This window comes from Microcaecilia unicolor, chromosome 11 (genome assembly GCF_901765095.1).
Source record: "Microcaecilia unicolor chromosome 11, aMicUni1.1, whole genome shotgun sequence".
NCBI lineage: Eukaryota > Metazoa > Chordata > Amphibia > Gymnophiona > Siphonopidae > Microcaecilia > Microcaecilia unicolor.
The window spans coordinates 2874754-2890060 of NC_044041.1; the positions used below are offsets into that span (position 1 = coordinate 2874754).

Sequence of the window (15307 nt, forward strand, 5' to 3'; positions counted from 1 at the left end):
CTAAACAGCTTGACTTCTATATTAGCCACTAGACTGAATAATACTTTACCCACCTTGATCCTCTCTGACCAAACATGGTTTGTCCTGGGGTGATAATCCTCAGTAAGTGTTATCTGAACAGTCATGGCGTTGTGGCAGAGGGGACAGGGATTGGAGGTCTTAATAAGCCTAGATGCTGAAAAGGCTTTTGATTGGGTAGCCTGGGAATATATGGATTGGATGATGGGTGAATATAATTAGAGAGAACAGTTTCTGCTTTGGGTACAAATACTATACTCTAACCCGAAGTTACAGTTGAATATTAATGGGCAGTTGCCTGCCTCCTTTGAAATTCATAGGCTGCCCTTTGTCTCCCCTCTTGTTTATTCTCACTCTAGAGCCAAATTAAAGTGATGGCAGAAGTGGTGGATATCGTGATGGGTCATGGGCAGATGATATGCTTTTGTTCTTGAGCTCCTCAGAGCAAGCTGTGCCCAAATCATGGAAATATTAGACCAATTAGACAGTTTCTCTGGTCTAAAAATTAATTTTGGCAAGTCTGAGATTTTGTATATGGGGCAAGTAATTAATTTACTTTTTAAAAGGCTCAGGGTAGTTTTTAAGTATTTGGGATACAGTTGAGTACTGACCTCACGTGCAACTTTCTTCAAATCAATGACCTTTCTAATTCTTCCTACTTTCTTACTCATCTACTGTATATGTTACAACTTTGCCTTACCCTTCACTACCAATTATAATGTTCTATTAGGTTTTGTGTTGACATTGTAAGTAGTCTACTATGCCATACTTTGTATTGTTTTTTGAATATTTTTACTGCTGTAATTGTCTATTGCTCATGTTTGATCTATTCTTACTGTACACCGCCTTGAGTGAACTCCTTCAATAAGGCGGTAAATAAATCCTAATAAATAAATAATGTATCAGAAGACTTGAAATGCCCCTGTGATAAATGGAAAGATTTACTGCCTACATTGAGTCGTCCCCAAAATCCAGACGGTCCCTTTCTGGGTGCTGAGGCGAGAAGAAAGATTTTACAGAAGGATAGCGCAACGTTTCTTGTGGTGGGGGGACAAGGCCTAGATTGAACGATCATAAACCGACCTTGAGTAAACACAGAGGAGGTGTAGGCCTCTTGGATTTTGGGCTGTACCATACGACAGCCTTGCCCCATTGGACACAAGAATTATATAGTGGGGATCACCATTATTCCCTGGGGACACTGAGGGAGCCCTTGTACAAGGTTATAATTGCCTTACCATAACGCATGTGAACAAAGGATCCTTGTGGATGAAAGATTTACAGAAATGAGCTGGGGTGGGCCCTGGAGGTGGTGGCGTAGAACTTGGAAGCTGTCCAGTCATATCTCCCTAGTTTCAACTGGGACTGGGCATTACGCACTTCTAACAGTAGTTGAGAAAACAGGTTCATACCTTGGGGGATCTATTACAATTGGTGGAAGATCGATTTCTATCTTTTGCACTAATAAAAACTAAATGGAATTTACCAAATAGCTACTTGATATGTTATTTGCAGGTTCATCACTATTATCTGTAGAGCTTCAAAATATGATAGGATTACTCCATTGTTATATCAATTGCACTGGCTTCCAATAGAAGCAAGGATAAAATTTAAAGTTCTGATATTGACACACAAAGCTTTTTATTCTTTTAGTCCATCATATCTGTCTAACCTTACTATCCCCTTTACACCAACTCGGACACTGCGGTCATTGACAGATAATAAACTTGTAATTCCATCTCCATCCAAAGCTAGATGGGAATCAACACGAACATCGGCATTCTTTTTTCTAGCTCCGTCTCTTTGGATAATAAGGAGACTGGCACCTACAAGACGTCATGAACAAGATTGTTGTGGTTATATGGAGATAGTACTGGGTCAGCTTCACCCCGGGTGAGAACATCCAAAGGAGGGGGCTAAGGGAAAGTTTTCGGAAAATGCAAAGTCATCTAACAAGATGCGCTCTGAGCATATCTTGTTTATACTTAGAGCTTGATAACATGTGAAGTCATTTTGAACAACTGATAAGGGCCAAGAACCCTGGTGACAAAGCTGGGGTCCATTGGAATGAATGGGGTTGGAATAGTATAAAAATGGGAGTCAGAAGGGTATTAGAATACAAGGAAGGCTACAAGAGAAGGCGGATGACAGACGTGTCGTGTAATGTTGCTCCATCATATGACTGCCTGATTTGCCTGTATTGCTATTGGTAAGATTGAAATAAACTATCTTCTTATATCCCAGTGAGTCCTTCTGATTATGGAGTTTGTTAATTCCTGGACTGTGTAAGAGCAGTCTGGGGGAGTATGAGATCAGAATAGGTGGGGGAACATGCAAAATTAATTACAACTTAGACTTGAGGACTCTTATATTCATTTTCGTAAAGCTTTAAAAACACATCTCTTCCGAGAGTCACTAGAAATAATCATCTAAAACCAAAATATAGGAAAAGTAAAACAAACTGAAAGGAAAGAAAAAGCCCACAGTTTGGGAAACCTGTATGTGTGTTGACTTTTTGTAGTGCTTTCCTATCACAAATGGATTTCAGAGAATGTTTATCTACTGTTTTTAGTGTTATTTTATGTTATTTTATATTGTAAACCGTTCTGATTTACTTTTGTAATAAGTGACGGTCTAGTAAATGAATAAACAATTAACGATACTGGGAAACTTTAAAACAGCAGGATCAGCAGAATATTAAATGGAATGAAGTAGATGACAATTTTTCAAATTTTACCTTGTAAATTTAATTAGGGCTCCTTTTACTAAGGTGCGCTGGCCGAAATATGGCCTGCGCTGTTGTGGGCGCATGTATTGGACGCACGCAGGTCCATTTTTCAGTGCTTCTGCAAAAAAGGCCTTTTTCTTTTGTTGGCCGAAAATGTACTTGCAGCAAAATAAAAACTGACGCGTGTCCATTTTGAGTCTGAGACTTTACCGCCACCCGTTGAATTATTGGTAAGGTCTTGTGGGTTAACTGGGCGGTGATCGTCAGCATGTGTACACTGCCGATTACCGCCCGGTTAGCACCATGTGGTAGAAAATTAAAAATATTTTCTGCTGCGTGTATTGGACGCGGGTAAAAAATGGAATTAGCGCGCAGGGCACATGGTAGCTGGGCAGTAGTTACAAATTGATGCGCGTTTGACGCATGTAGTCGCCCACGCCTTAGTAAAAAGACCCCTAAGAGGGGCATAATCGAAGATGGCCGGCCATCTATAAGGGCGGCCATCTTCCGTGAAGCGGCTCCCCAACCGTATTATCGAAACAAGACAGCCGGCCATCTTTCGTTTCGATAATACGGTCGGAGCCTGCCAAATCTCAACATTTGGGCCGACATTAGAGATGGCCGGCATTAGTTTTCAGCGATAATGGAAACTAATGCCGGCGATCTCAAACCCGGCCAAATCCAAGCCATTTGGTCATGGGAGGAGCTAGCATTTGTAGTGCACTGGTCCCCCTCACATGCCAAGACACCAACCAGGAACCCTAGGGGGCACTGCAGTGGACTTCAAAAATTGCTCCCAGGTGCATACCTCTCTTACCTTGTGTGCTGAGCCCCCCAAATCCCCCCCCCCCAAAACCCACTCCCCACAACTGTACACCACTACCATAACCCTTAGGGATGAAGGGGGGCACCTACATTTGGGTACAGTGGGTTTGGGGGGGGGGGGTTTGGAGGGCTCAACATTTACCAGCACAAGTGTAAAAGGTAGGGGGGGGGGGGGATTGGCCTGGGTCCACCTGCTTGAAGTGCACTGCACCCACTAAAAACTGCTCTAGGGACCTGCATACTGCTGTCATGGAGCTGGGTATGACATTAGACGCTGCCAAAAAAATATGTTTTTTTTTTTGGGGGGGGGGGGGTTGGGTGGGAGAGGGTTGGTGACCACTGGGGGGGAGTAAGGGGAGGTGATCCCCGATTCCCTCCAGTGGTCATCTGGTCAGTTGGGGCACCTTTTTGAGTCTTGGTCCTGAAAAAAAAGGGACCAAGTGAAGCCAGCCAAATGCTCGTCAGGACCGGCTTTGTTTTTTCCATTATCGGGCGAAGCCGGCCATCTCGTAACCACGCCCCCGTCCCGCCTTCTGTACCCTGCCGACACGCCCTTTCGATTATACCGATTTGGCCGGGTTTAGGAGATGGCCGGCTATCTCCCGATTTTTGTCGGAAGATGGCCAGCCTTCTCGTTCAAAAATAAGCAGGTCAGTTATCTACTGGTATCAGGGTACCTAATATTTTTCACTTCGAAGTGTTAGCAATGGTATGGACAGAGGATCTGGGACTTAAAGGCTGTAGGCCATTTGCTAGAGTGGATATCGTCTTTATATCATGAGAGAACAAAGATATTGCATGAAGCTCTGGATACCGACACCTGCCACCACTGTGTAGATATACTCGTCCAGCGTTGGCGGATATATGGCGACATGTTATAGCAGTCCTGGAACTTGTCGTAGCAATGAGCTTATCCTGTTGCTATAGTTTGTTGAGCTTGGGAACTGGGGAAGGGGCAGAGGACGGATCACTACTTTCCAGGTTTGTTCTCTTCAGCCATATCGCTCAATAGAGTTCATGCTACAACAGTTCATGTCTTGTGTAATGAGCCTCTCTGGGTGGAGTGAGGAAGGGTGGGGGAAGAAGAAATGGTTTGTTAAGAGTGAAAGTGGTGGGTTATGGGGTTCTACGAACATCAATCAGTCATGGGATCCTCCCCTGTTCGGATACGAGCCCACCGGCAGGGATTGGGTGATATCTGTCTGTAGAGCCTTTCAGCTCCTACATCGGTGTATTTGTACTGTGTTCTGTTTGACTTGTCTGAGTATCTTCTGCCTTGACTATTCAATAAAGAGAATTAAACAAACAAACTTAGGTGCTGTTTTCTTAAAATTTCCATGCAAATATAGATCTACGAAGTATATACGAATCGGCTCAATTAACAGCTTTTTCTAGCTTCACATATATCGGTAAGTTCAATACCTGCTGTATCTTCGGAAGCTGCTAGGCAGTAATTGGTCTGCATTTGTGTTTCTTCACATTTTGCTTTTTTCTTGACAGTTTGCCTTTGTCTTCCCTATAGGGTTACGGACACATATAGATGGACTTTCCTTTCTCTGTTTATATAATTGCTTAATTCCATGCTATTTTCAGTACAAGTTTTCTACTTCTGGCTGAAAGTTCCTCACAGTCGCTCTCGCATGCTGCCTCCTGTACAGAGGGGCTGGATTTGTGTTTCTCATGTGGCTTTTCTTTTTTTGTTTTTACAGATGCATCCTTTGGGCCTCTGTAACAGCAACGACGAGGAAGACCTATACGAGTATGGCTGGGTGGGTGTAGTGAAACTGGAGCAGCCAGAGCTGGATCCCAAACCATGTCTGACGGTCCTGGGCAAGGTACGGATTTGCTGGTGTCACATGTTTCTCTGAGTGCCTGTCTGTGCATGGCAGACTTGGGGGGGGGGGGGGGTTGTGTTTAAACTTTGATGCATGTGGGGCAGGAGACTTTAATAAGCTCGTTTAGTTTCCACGGAGAAAGGGTCTTTTATCGATGTGCCCTTGTCCTATAGAATCTGCTCTCCTTGTATACTTGAGGGGAAGCTTGTTTTAAAAAAGGTTCAGTTGAAAACTTTATTTTTCCAGAAGTCTTTTGGGATGAACAGCCTGGATGGCGGTAATGCATGAGGGTAACCTGAGAAAATGGGAATGTTTATTCTGTTCTGTAATTTATGGCGTTCTTTTCTGGTTTTATATTGTAAACCACTCTGACCTTTTGAATAGGGTGGTATACCAAATCTATTAAACTATTAAACATAAGAATTCCCACCTGGGTCAGACGAAAGGGTCATCAAGCCCAGTGTTCTGCTTTCAACAGTGGCCAAACCACAGCACAAATACCTGGCGGAGTCCCAAAAAGTGGAAAGATTTTGTGATGATTGACCTCAGGGATAAGCAGTGGCTTTCTCCAGGTCTGACTTAATAACAGTTTATGAACTTTACCTCCAGGAATTTGTCCAAACCTTTTTTTCACATCCTCTGGCAACACGTTCCAGAGCTTAACTGTGTTTGAGTGAAAAAATACTTTCTCCTGTTTGTTTTAAAAGCTAAATTACCATGTAACTTCATGGAGCCCCCTAGTCTTTGTACTTAAGAGTAAATAATCGATTTGTTTTTACCCGTTCCATTCTTACCCCCTCAGCCATCTCTGCTCCAAACTGAAGAGCCCTAATCTCTTTAGTCTTTCATAATGCGTGGTTGAGACAGTGGTGGAGGGGTTGAGGGATTTAGATTTGTTAGGAACAGGGCAACATAGGAGGAAATATTTTTTCACTCAATGAATAGTTAAGCTCTGGAACTCTTTGCCGGAAGATGAAATAACAGCGGTTAGCGTATCTGGGTTTAAAAAAGGTTTGGACAAGTTCCTGGAGGAAAAGTCCATAGTCCGTTATTGAAATGAACATGGGGAAGCTACTGCTTGCCCTGGGATTGGCAGCATGGAATGTCGCTACTATTTGAGATTCTGAATGGAATGTTGCCGCTCTTTGGGGTTCTACATGGAATGTCGCTACTATTTGAGATTCTGAATGGAATGTTGCCGCTCTTTGGGGTTCTACATGGAATGTCGCTACTATTTGAGATTCTGAATGGAATGTTGCCGCTCTTTGGGGTTCTACATGGAATGTCGCTACTATTTGAGATTCTGAATGGAATGTTGCCACTCTTTGGGGTTCTACATGGAATGTTGCTACTAATTGGGTTTCTGCCAGGTACTTGTGGCCTGGATTGACCACTTTTGGAAGCAGGATGCTGGGCTACAGTATCATTGGTCTGACCCAGTATGGCTATTCTTATGCTAATATGAGAGGAGTTCCATTCCCTTAATCATTTTGGTCACCTTTCTTTGTACCTTTTCTAATTCTTATCTTTTTCGAGATGCAGTGACCAGAATTGCTTACAGTATTCCAGATACAGTCTCACCGTGGAGCGATAGAGTGGCATTGTAATTTCTTTTATTTTCTACCACTTTCCTAATAATTCCTAACAGTCTATTTGCTTTTTTTGGCTGAGCTGCCACACGCTGAGCAGAAGATTTCAACATTATGTCCACAAGGACACCTCTTCTGGGTGGTGACTCTACTACTACTACTATTTAGCATTTTTATAGCGCTACAAGGCGTACGCAGCGCTGCACAAACATAGAAGAAAGACAGTCCCTGCTCAAAGAGCTTACAATCTAATAGACAAAAAATAAAGTAAGCAAATCAAATCAATTAATATGAACTGGAAGGAAGAGAGGAGGGTAGGTGGAGGCGAGTGGTTACAAGTGGTTACGAGTCAAAAGCAATGTTAAAGAGGTGGGCTTTCAGTCTAGATTTAAAGGTGGCCAAGGATGGGGCAAGACGTAGGGGCTCCGGAAGTTTATTCCAGGCGTAGGGTGCAGCGAGACAGAAGGCGCAAAGTCTGGAGTTGGCAGTAGTGGAGAAGGGAACAGATAAGAAGGATTTATCCATGGAGCGGAGTGCATGGGAAGGGGTGTAGGGAAGGACGAGTGTGGAGAGATAAGTACATAAGTAATGTCATACTGGGAAAAGACCAAGGGTCCATCGAGCCCAGCATCTTGTCCACGACAGCAGCCAATCCAGGCCAAGGGCACCTGGCAAGCTTCCCAAACGTACAAACATTCTATACATGTTATTCCTGGAATTTTGGATTTTTCCAAGTCCGTTTAGTAGCGGTTTATGGACTTGTCCTTTAGGAAACCGCCCAACCCCTTTTTAAACTCTGCCAAGCTAAGTGCCTTCACCACATTTTCCGGCAATGAATTCCAGAGTTTAATTACACATTGGGTGAAGAAAAATTTTCTCCGATTTGTTTTAAATTTACTACACTGTAGTTTCATCGCATGCCCCCTAGTCCTAGTATTTTTGGAAAGCGTGAACAGAAGCTTCACATCCACCTGTTCCACTCCACTCATTATTTTATATACCTCTATCATGTCTCCCCTCAGCCGTCTCTTCTCCAAGCTGTATAGCCCTAGCCTCCTTAGTCTTTCTTCATAGGGAAGTCGTCCCATCCCCGCTATCATTTTAGTCGCCCTTCGCTGCACCTTTTCCAATTCTTCTATATCTTTCTTGAGATGCAGCGACCAGAATTGAACACAATACTCAAGGTGCGGTCGCACCATGGAGCGATACAACGGCATTATAACATCCTCACACCTGTTTTCCATACCTTTCCTAATAATACCCAACATTCTATTTGCTTTCCTAGCCGCAGCAGCACACTGAGTAGAAGGTTTCAGTGTGTTATCGACGATGACACCCAGATCCCTTTCTTGGTCCCTTAACTCCTAACATGGAACCTTGCATGACGTAGCTATAATTCGGGTTCTTTTTTCCCACATGCATCACCTTGCACTTGCTCACATTAAACGTCATCTGCCATTTAGCCGCCCAGTCTCCCAGTCTCGTAAGGTCCTCTTGTAATTTTTCACAATCCTGTCGCGAGTTAACGACTTTGAATAACTTTGTGTCATCAGCAAATTTAATTACCTCGCTAGTTACTCCCATCTCTAAATCATTTATAAATATATTAAAAAGCAGCGGTCCTAGCACAGACCCCTGAGGAACCCCACTAACTACCCTTCTCCATTGTGAATACTGCCCATTTAACCCCACTCTCTGTTTCCTATCCTTCAACCAGTTTTTAATCCACACTAGGACATTTCCTCCTATCCCATGACCCTCCAATTTCCTCTGTAGCCTTTCATGAGGTACCTTGTCAAACGCCTTTTGAAAATCCAGATACACAATATCAACCGGCTCCCCTTTGTCCACATGTTTCTTTACTCCTTCAAAGAATTGAAGTAAATTGGTCAGGCAAGATTTCCCCACACAAAAGCCATGCTGACTTGGTCTCAGTAATCCATGTCCTCAGATATGCTCTGTAATTTTGTTTTTAATAATAGCCTCTACCATTTTCCCCGGCACCGACGTCAGACTCACCGGTCTATAATTTCCCGGATCTCCCCTGGAGCCTTTTTAAAAAATGGGCGTTACATTGGCCACCCTCCAATCTTCCGGTACCACGCTCGATTTTAAGGATAAGTTGCATATCACTAGCAGTAGCTCCGCAAGCTCATTTTTCAGTTCTATCAGTACTCTAGGGTGAATACCATCCGGGCCAGGAGATTTGCTACTCTTCAGTTTGCCGAACTGCCCCATTACGTCCTCCAGGTTTACCGTGAAGTCAGTAAGTTTCTCCGTCCACTTGAAATACCATTTCCGACACCGGTATCCCACCCAAATCTTCCTCGGTGAAGACCGAAGCAAAGAATTCATTCAGTCTCTCCACTACGTCTTTGTCTTCCTTGAGCGCCCCTTTTACCCCTCGGTCATCCAGCGGCCCAACCAATTCTTTTGCCGGCTTCCTGCTTTTAATATACCGAAAATTTTTTTTACTATTTTTTTTGCCTCTAATGCTATCTTTTTTTCGTAATCCCTCTTGGCCTTCTTTATACGGGGGAGCAGCAGAGTGAGTACATTTATAGGTTAGTAGAAGAAGTTTGAACAGGATGCGAAAAGGGATAGAGAGCCAGTGAAGGGTCTTGAGGAGAGGGGTAGTATGAGTAAAACGACCCTGGCGGAAGACGAAACGAGCAGCAGAGTTTTGAACCGACTGGAGAGGGGAGCACTTAGAGGCCAGCAAGAAGCAGATTGCAGTAGTCTTAACGAGAGGTGACAAGGGTTTTGGTAGAGTGCTCGGAAAGAAAGGGGCGGATTTTACGAATGTTGTAAAGAAAGAAACAACAGGTCTTGGCGATCTGCTGGATATGAGCAGAGAAGGAGAGAGAAGAGTCAAAGATGACCCCAAGGTTTCGAGCTGAGGAGACAGGGAGAATGAGAGAGCCATCAACAGAAATAGAAAATGGGGGGGAGCGGGGAGGGGGGGAAAATGAGAAGCTCCTGTAGTGGAACCTAGCATTATCGTGTAGGTATAATTTGGGTTATTCTTCACAAGATCCTCTTGCAGTTTCTTACAGTCCACACTCGATTCAACAGCTTTGAATGGTTTCATGTTATCTGCAAATGTTACCATCTTGCTCATTTATTCCCATTTGCAGAATATTTATAGATATGTTAAAAAAAAAACACCAGTCCCAGTACAAATCCCTGGGGAACTCCACTGTTCACCCTCCTCCATTTAGAGAATTAACCCTATTCTATCTTTTAACCAGTTCCCAATGTACAGCAGATCCCCAGGGCTTTTAAACTTTGTCAGGAGTCTCTCATAAGAGGCTTCGTCAAAAGCTTTCTGAAAATCTAAATACTCTACATCAGCTGGCTTACCTTTATAAGCATATTTATTCACACCTTCAAAAAACATTTAACAAATAATGAGGCAAAATTTCCCTTGGCTAAATCCATGTTGACTCTGACCCATTAAACCATGTTTGGCTAAGTGTTCAGTAATTTTGTTTATAATTTCTACCATTTTGTGTGGCATTGCATCCTGCTTACCAGTCTACTTTCATGGGTCATCCTTGGAACTCTTTATAAAAATTGGTGTTATATTGTCCACCTTCCAGTGTTCAGATATTGATGATTTTAGTGGGAGGTTACAGATTACCAACAGAAGATGAGGAATTTCATTTTTGAGTTCTTTCGAGATTCTGGCATGTATGCCATCTGGTCCAGGTGATTTACTGCTCTTTAACTTATCATTAATTGGCTTATTATGACTTCTGGAATTAATGAAATTTATTTCAGTTCTTCTGTATTGTCACCGTTAAATACCATTTCTGGCACAGGTATCTCCCTTACATCTTCCCTGAAGGTGCCTTTTACTCCTTTATAGTCTGACTGTCCAACTGTGACCCACTCACAGGTTTTCTGCTTCTAATGTTTTTCATGTTCTTAGCCTCTACACTCTTTCCAAATTCTTTTTTAGCTTTTCTTATCAGTGTTTTGCATCTAACCTGCTAGTGCTTCAGCTGCTTCCTGTTTTCTTCATTTGGATTTTTTTTCCAGTTTTTGAGATTGTTTTGGCTCTAATAGTTTCTTTCATCTCACATTTTAACCATGTTAGCTGTCATTTGCTCTTTCCACCTTTGATGACATTACATTACATTTCAAATTTATATTCTGTAAAACCTACTCTGTGCCTTGCGGATTGCGGTAATGAAAAATTGGAACACTACATCTGGGAAGTACAATTAAAAAGAAAAGAAAAACACACCATGTCCTCTGTAATCAAATCGCCCCACGTATTTCTTAGAAAAGGTTTTAAGCTGCTTATGAAATATTAAATCTTGCAAAGAAGGAGCTGATGAAGGGGAGAGTTCCTGATTGCTTGATTGGTTTGTCCGTTTTCAAATCTTTTAAGAAAACTTTAAAAGTTTTTTTTTTTCTTTGAACAAGTTTTCCCCCTGCTCCGCGCTGATGTCGTTGGGGACGGTAGTCTGTGATGGAGTAAGAGCTTGTCCTTTGTGTGGTGGTTATTTTTTTTTAAATGGTATGAATAATCTTTGTCCTTGTCACCTTTACTATCAGAAAACGATGTTCCTTTCTATCTCTGTTTTCAGTCTGTGTAAATTATAGTTTAGTTTATACTTTTAAGAGCTGTAAGCAGTTTCACTGAGGGGAAACCTTAATACCAACTGTTTCCATAATAGTTGCTTGTGTAAAAGCGGAAAAAGATCTGTCAAGTATAATGGGGCTTTTCCATATAAAGACGTAAAAATCAAAGTACGTAATTTAAACTGAGCTCTTGCGACCACAGCTAACCAGTGAAGCTTATGTAGATGAGGCGTCATCGGTTCATCGTTTTGGAAAGAGTATGTAACCCTAACTGCTAAGTTTGGAATCTGGTCTGGATTTTCATTTGGGTACTTTTAACTGTGTCCATTCCAGATTTAAACACCTAACCTTTGCAGCTGCTCTTTCTAGCTTTTTTTTTTTTTTTTTTACAGCATTTTCCTTATTTTATCATAAGTACATTAGTAATGCCACACTGGGAAAAGACCAAGGGTCCATCGAGCCCAGCATCCTGTCCACGACAGCGGCCAATCCAGGCCAAGGGCACCTGGCAAGCTTCCCAAACGTACAAACATTCTATACATGTTATTCCTGGAATTTTGGATTTTTCCAAGTCCGTTTAGTAGCGGTTTATGGACTTGTCCTTTAGGAAACCGTCCAACCCCTTTTTAAACTCTGCTAAGCTAACCGCCTTCACCACTTTCTCCGGCAACGAATTCCAGAGTTTAATTATACGTTGGGTGAAGAAACATTTCCTCCGATTTGTTTTAAATTTACTACACTGTAGTTTCATCGCATGCCCCCTAGTCCTAGTATTTTTGGAAAGCGTGAACAGACGCTTCACATCCACCTGTTCCACTCCACTCATTATTTTATATACCTCTATCATGTCTCCCCTCAGCCGTCTCTTCTCCAAGCTGTATAGCCCTAGCCTCCTTAGTCTTTCTTCATAGGGAAGTCGTCCCATCCCTGCTATCATTTTAGTCGCCCTTCGCTGCACCTTTTCCAATTGTACTATATCTTTCTTGAGATGCGGCGACCAGAATTGAACACAATACTCAAGGTGCGGTCGCACCATGGAGCGATACAAAGGCATTATTATTATTTTTGTTGTTACATTTGTACCCCGCGCTTTCCCACTCATGGCAGGCTCAATGCAGCTTACATGGGGCAATGGAGGGTTAAGTGACTTGCCCAGAGTCACAAGGAGCTGCCTGTGCCTGAAGTGGGAATCGAACTCAGTTCCCCAGGACCAAAGTCCACCACCCTAACCACTAGGCCACTCCTCCACTCCACTTATAACATCCTCACACCTGTTTTCCATACCTTTCCTAATAATACCCAACATTCTATTCGCTTTCCTAGCCACAGCAGCACACTGAGCAGAAGGTTTCAGCGTGTTATCGACGACGACACCCAGATCCCTTTCTTGGTCCGTAACTCCTAACGTGGAACCTTGCATGACGTAGCTATAATTTGGGTTCTTTTTTCCCACATGCATCACCTTGCACTTGCTCACATTAAACATCATCTGCCATTTAGCCGCCCAGTCTCCCAGTCTCGTAAGGTCCTCTTGTAATTTTTCACAATCCTGTCGCGATTTAACGACTTTGAATAACTTTGTGTCATCAGCAAATTTAATTACCTCGCTAGTTACTCCTATCTCCAAATCATTTATAAATATATTAAAAAGCAGCTGTCCTAGCACAGACCCCTAATTTAACTTTGAAAGTTAAATGCAGTAGATTTCTTTAGTGTCTTCAGTTATTAACTCAAATTTGATCATTACATACAATATAAAAATGAAGGCTTTCATCAAACAAATAAAATAAAATAAATGGCAAGTGACCGACTCACCTGCAAATGCGCAGTAGAGACTTCCCTCTGTCCCGCCCTCGCGTCAAGACGTGATGATGTCAGAGGGCGGAACAGAGAGGGAAACGGAGTCGGATGCTGCTGCTGCCGCTGGAGCCTGGAAACGAACATCGAGCGCACCAACCTCCACCCTCCCCCCATCCTCGCCGCCGCTCCCGCCCTCCTCCGTATCGGGCCCCCTGCACTAACCTGACAGCGCCTCTCACCTCCGTGTGGAAGCGCTGCAGGCAGCAGCAGAGCGATCCTCTGCTGCCTGCATCACTTTCACACGGAGGTGAGAGGCGCTGTCAGGTCAGTGCAGGGGGCCCGGCACGGAGGGGGGAGGGAGCGGCGGCGAGGAGGGTAGCTGGAAATGTCGCCCGTTTTAACGGGCTTAACGGCTAGTAAAAATATAAAATGAAAACAGATTTTTACTAGTTATGTGATCCACACCTGAGATAATAAGACAGCTTGGTCTCTTAGATCAAAAAACGTGCAGCCAAGAATAAATCGCAGTTTCCCTTTAATTAAAAATTAACATATAAACATCATAAGAACTTAGCATAAACTATTAAATCCTAGCTACACATATAGTGAACCAGAGCCAGTTCAGAAGCCTTTATCAATAATCTCTTACTGCCGAAAGCAGTGACACTCGAAGGTACTTTCAAATCAAACCTTAAGTAACTCTTTACAGTCTCAGCTGTTCTCCATCAGGATTTAATTGAGCCACTTGTGTCCCTCTCAGCTTTGTAACTTTCTTGGAAACAGATCACCATTTAAAAGCAGGTAAACACTAATCGGTTTCTTCAAAGGAACTTCAGCAACAAATAGAAACTAGAGCTGATTCCCGTCAAGGTCTTAAGATAGCTTGTTAGGACTTTCTCGGCCTGTTATGATCACTGTTACCTCGTGCCCCTTGCATTCCATTAAGGCCTAGGCAGGGGCGCAGCCAGACCTTACAGTGGGAGGGGGCCAGAGCCCGAGGTTGGGGGCACATTTTGAGTGCCGCTGCCCCCCCCCCCCCCACCGCCACACCTCGCTACGCCTCACCTCACCTTCTCTCCGCCTTGTGCCTCCTCATATTTCCCCCTCGCCTTGCAACACCTTTGCAGGCGGGGGTCCCCAACCCCTGCCAGCTGAAGCCTTCTTCAGCGCCATCTCCGGCGCAGCCGTGTTCCTGCCCTGCTCTTCTTGCTCCTCCTGTCCTGTGCACGCTGACGCAGGGCAGGAACGCGGCTGCACTGGAGAAGGGCATTGCTGAAGAAGGCTTCGGCTGGCGGGGGTTAGGGACCCCCAGCAGTCAAACCAGGGGCCCGGACATAATTTGGGGGGGCCCAGGCCCCAATGGCCCCTCATAGCTACACCCCTGGGCCTAGGTATGAATTAACTCCCCCTCTTGTCAGTTCTGAACCAGCCGCTCCATGAAGCCGTCAATTATTTCATCTACTACTACTTAGCATTTCTATAGCGCTGCCAGGGTTACGCAGCGCTGTACAAGTTTAACATGGGGAAGGACCGTCCCTGCTCAAAAGAGCTTACAATCTAAAGGTTACAAACTATGTAGTCAGTGTAGGTAACATGAATGGGGAAGGTGGTTAGGCGCCAAAAGCAAGGGAGAAGAGATGGGCTTTGAGTAAGGACTTGAAGATGGGCAGGGAGGGCGCATGACGTATGGGCTCGGGAAGGCTGTTCCAGGCATATGGTGATGCGAGGCAGAAGGGGCGGAGTCTGGAGTTAGCGGTGGTGGAGAAGGGTGGTGGAGAAACGTTACCTCCCTAGCGTATCCTGGAGTGACATTTATCCGGTCACTTTTGGGGTAATTGATATTGTCCATTGTTATAGTGTTGTGAAACTTGTAGTACATTGGCCTGTTGTCATTTTCATCCTTTCCTGTTTCTGCGTTG

At 43.8% G+C, this 15307-nt stretch overlaps 1 protein-coding gene across 1 annotated transcript in view; it reads left to right on the forward strand.

The window, feature by feature from the left end:
• The window catches only part of ZNRF3 (zinc and ring finger 3), a 251956-nt gene that overhangs the window by 179174 nt on the left and 57475 nt on the right, over positions 1-15307 (forward strand). Inside the window, exon 2 of the mRNA XM_030218155.1 lies at positions 5281-5406. Coding sequence (XP_030074015.1) covers positions 5281-5406 — 126 coding nt within the window. The remainder of the gene's footprint in view (positions 1-5280; positions 5407-15307) is intronic.